The 2,381-nt window shown below is 34.4% G+C and overlaps 1 protein-coding gene across 1 annotated transcript; it reads right to left on the bottom strand.

Moving 5' to 3' along the window:
- Positions 1 to 1,144: 1,144 nt before the first annotated feature.
- LOC101555508 (olfactory receptor 6C2-like) lies at positions 1,145 to 2,080 on the bottom strand. Its single transcript, XM_004601870.3, has one exon. It carries the CDS (start codon positions 2,078 to 2,080, stop codon positions 1,145 to 1,147), a length of 936 nt encoding a protein of 311 aa, XP_004601927.1.
- Between the last annotated feature and the right edge of the window lie 301 nt (positions 2,081 to 2,381).

Here is a 2,381-nt window from a genome sequence, read left to right as displayed (position 1 = left end):
AAAATCATGTACAGAAATTTGGTTCATGTTTTCTGTAAACAATAATATAAAAGAATAAAAAAAGAAAGCTTTCTCATTATGATCATGTCAAAAATTCAGATATCTAAAAATCTAAGAATCGATTAAAAAGGAGGTGAAAGATTTTATAAAAATTATAAATCACTTTTGAAAATATAACACAGGAAACAAAAAAATTCTTGCTTATGATGTGAAAAATTAGCATCATCAAAATTGCAATTTTACCCAAAATATTCTATACAGAATGTGATCCCTATCAAAATTTCCATGGAATTCCTTAAGGACTTAGAACAAATACTTCTAAGATTTGTGTGCATCTGTGAAATTACCAGGACATCTTAAGCAACTCTGAGAATAAAGAGAGGAATGTGTTCCCTGATGTTAAGCTATACTACAGAGCTATAGTAATCAATGCCACATGGTACTGGAGCAAAGCCTCTCAGATTAATAAAATAATATTGAGAACCCAGAAAAAAAAACTCAAAATATTAACAGTTAACTTCAACAAAGGGTCTTGGTATATGTAGTGGAGCAAAGAAAGCCATTTGGTACTTGAAAAACTGGATAGGCACATGCAAAACATATGAAATAACACACCTATGAATGACATATACAAAATGCAATTCAAAATAGATTTATGTCCTGGATATTAAATGTGTGAAAAGATACCAAGGAGAGGCTAGAGAGATAGTAAAGGGGTCAGGGCACTTGCCCTTCATAAGACCAACCTAGAGTCAATTTCTGGCATCACATATGGTCCTAGGACCACTTCCAGGAGTAATCTCTGAGCACAGAAACAGAATTAAACCCTGAACTCCACTGGCTATGGTCCTCCAAACAAAATATATGTATATTTATAACATACACACACATATATATACAATATAGGTAGAATGCTCAATCATAAGTAGAATTCTCTAAGGTCTTGATTTCAGAGGATTTATCAATAATACCACCCAACTGGAAAAGAAAACAAAAGCAGAAATAAACGAATAGGACTATATTACAAAAACGTTTCTGAACTGCAAAAGAAATGAGGCTAAAACTAAAACAAGATTGCAAACTTTAAAAATATAATGACACTGGCCATATATGCTTTCTGTTCACATATGTTAATGATATTTATTTACTTAACTGAGAGTGAGGCAATTCTTTTGATTGTGTTCTTGAAGGCTTCCTTAACTTGATTGTTTCTCAAGGTATAAATAAAAGGGTTTAATGTAGGTGAAACAGAAGAAATGAGCAGAGAAACCACTTTATTAGTGGTCACTTCTTCCTTTGCTGTAGGATTCATATAGATGAAAATGCAGGTGCCATAGGTGATGGAAACCACAATCATGTGAGAGGAACAGGTGGAAAAAGCTTTTTTTCTCTGCTGAACAGATGGAAACCGAAGTATTGTCTTGATGATGTAAGAATAAGACAGAACTACACAAGTTAGAGTCACATTCAGAGTAATTACAGCACAGATTATGACTGTCTGTTCCATGAACCATGTGTCTGAGCATGAGATTTTTACTAGGGGAAATGCATCACAACCAAAATGATCGATCTTATTAGAATCACAAAATACTAGATTTAAACCCAGGCTCAGAGGTGGGGTTAGTATACATAAACCAGCCATCCAACAACAGATGATGAGAATCCTGCAGACTCTGTGACTCATGATGGTCACATAATGCAGGGGCTTGCAGATGGCCACATAGCGATCATAGGACATGGCAGCTAATAGATAAAATTCAGTTACTGCACAGAGATCAGTAAAAAAGACTTGGATGACACAAGCATCATAGGTAATGACCTTGTCACCTGTTGCTATGTTATACAAATATCTGGGTATACAAGCAGATGTGAAGGAAATTTCCAAAAAAGAGAAATTTCTCAGAAAAAAGTACATGGGTGTCTTAAGGTGGGGATCCACAAAGGTGAGTACTATGATGGTCAGATTCCCAGTTATACTCAGCAGGTAGGTGAAAAATAGAAAGATAAAAATTGGAACTTGTAGGTGAGGGTCGTCCGTCAATCCCAGAAGAATGAATGTGGTTACAGTACCATTTCTCATTCCTGACTTCTTCTCTCTAATCTGTATGAAACATTCACAGAAATTTTGTATAGATCATAGATTGTGAAGTGATCTAAAATTATATATCTCTAGTTTTCTCTCTTTGTCTCGCTCCACATACATTCTCCAACACATGCATTCAAATAATCAAACAGACATTTATGGCTGTCATCTGTTAAGTAGTTAGGTGCATCATTGAGAAGGTATAGTGTTGAGGTTATAGTAATGTTATTTGACAAAAGATTTTTTCATACTTTGAAATAAATCGGAAAATTCCACCATTAGTTTAAAGTTTTTGTTC

The sequence above is a fragment of the Sorex araneus genome, chromosome 2 (assembly GCF_027595985.1).
Source record: "Sorex araneus isolate mSorAra2 chromosome 2, mSorAra2.pri, whole genome shotgun sequence".
Taxonomy (NCBI): domain Eukaryota; kingdom Metazoa; phylum Chordata; class Mammalia; order Eulipotyphla; family Soricidae; genus Sorex; species Sorex araneus.
This window is presented reverse-complemented; position numbering and strand designations above follow the sequence as displayed.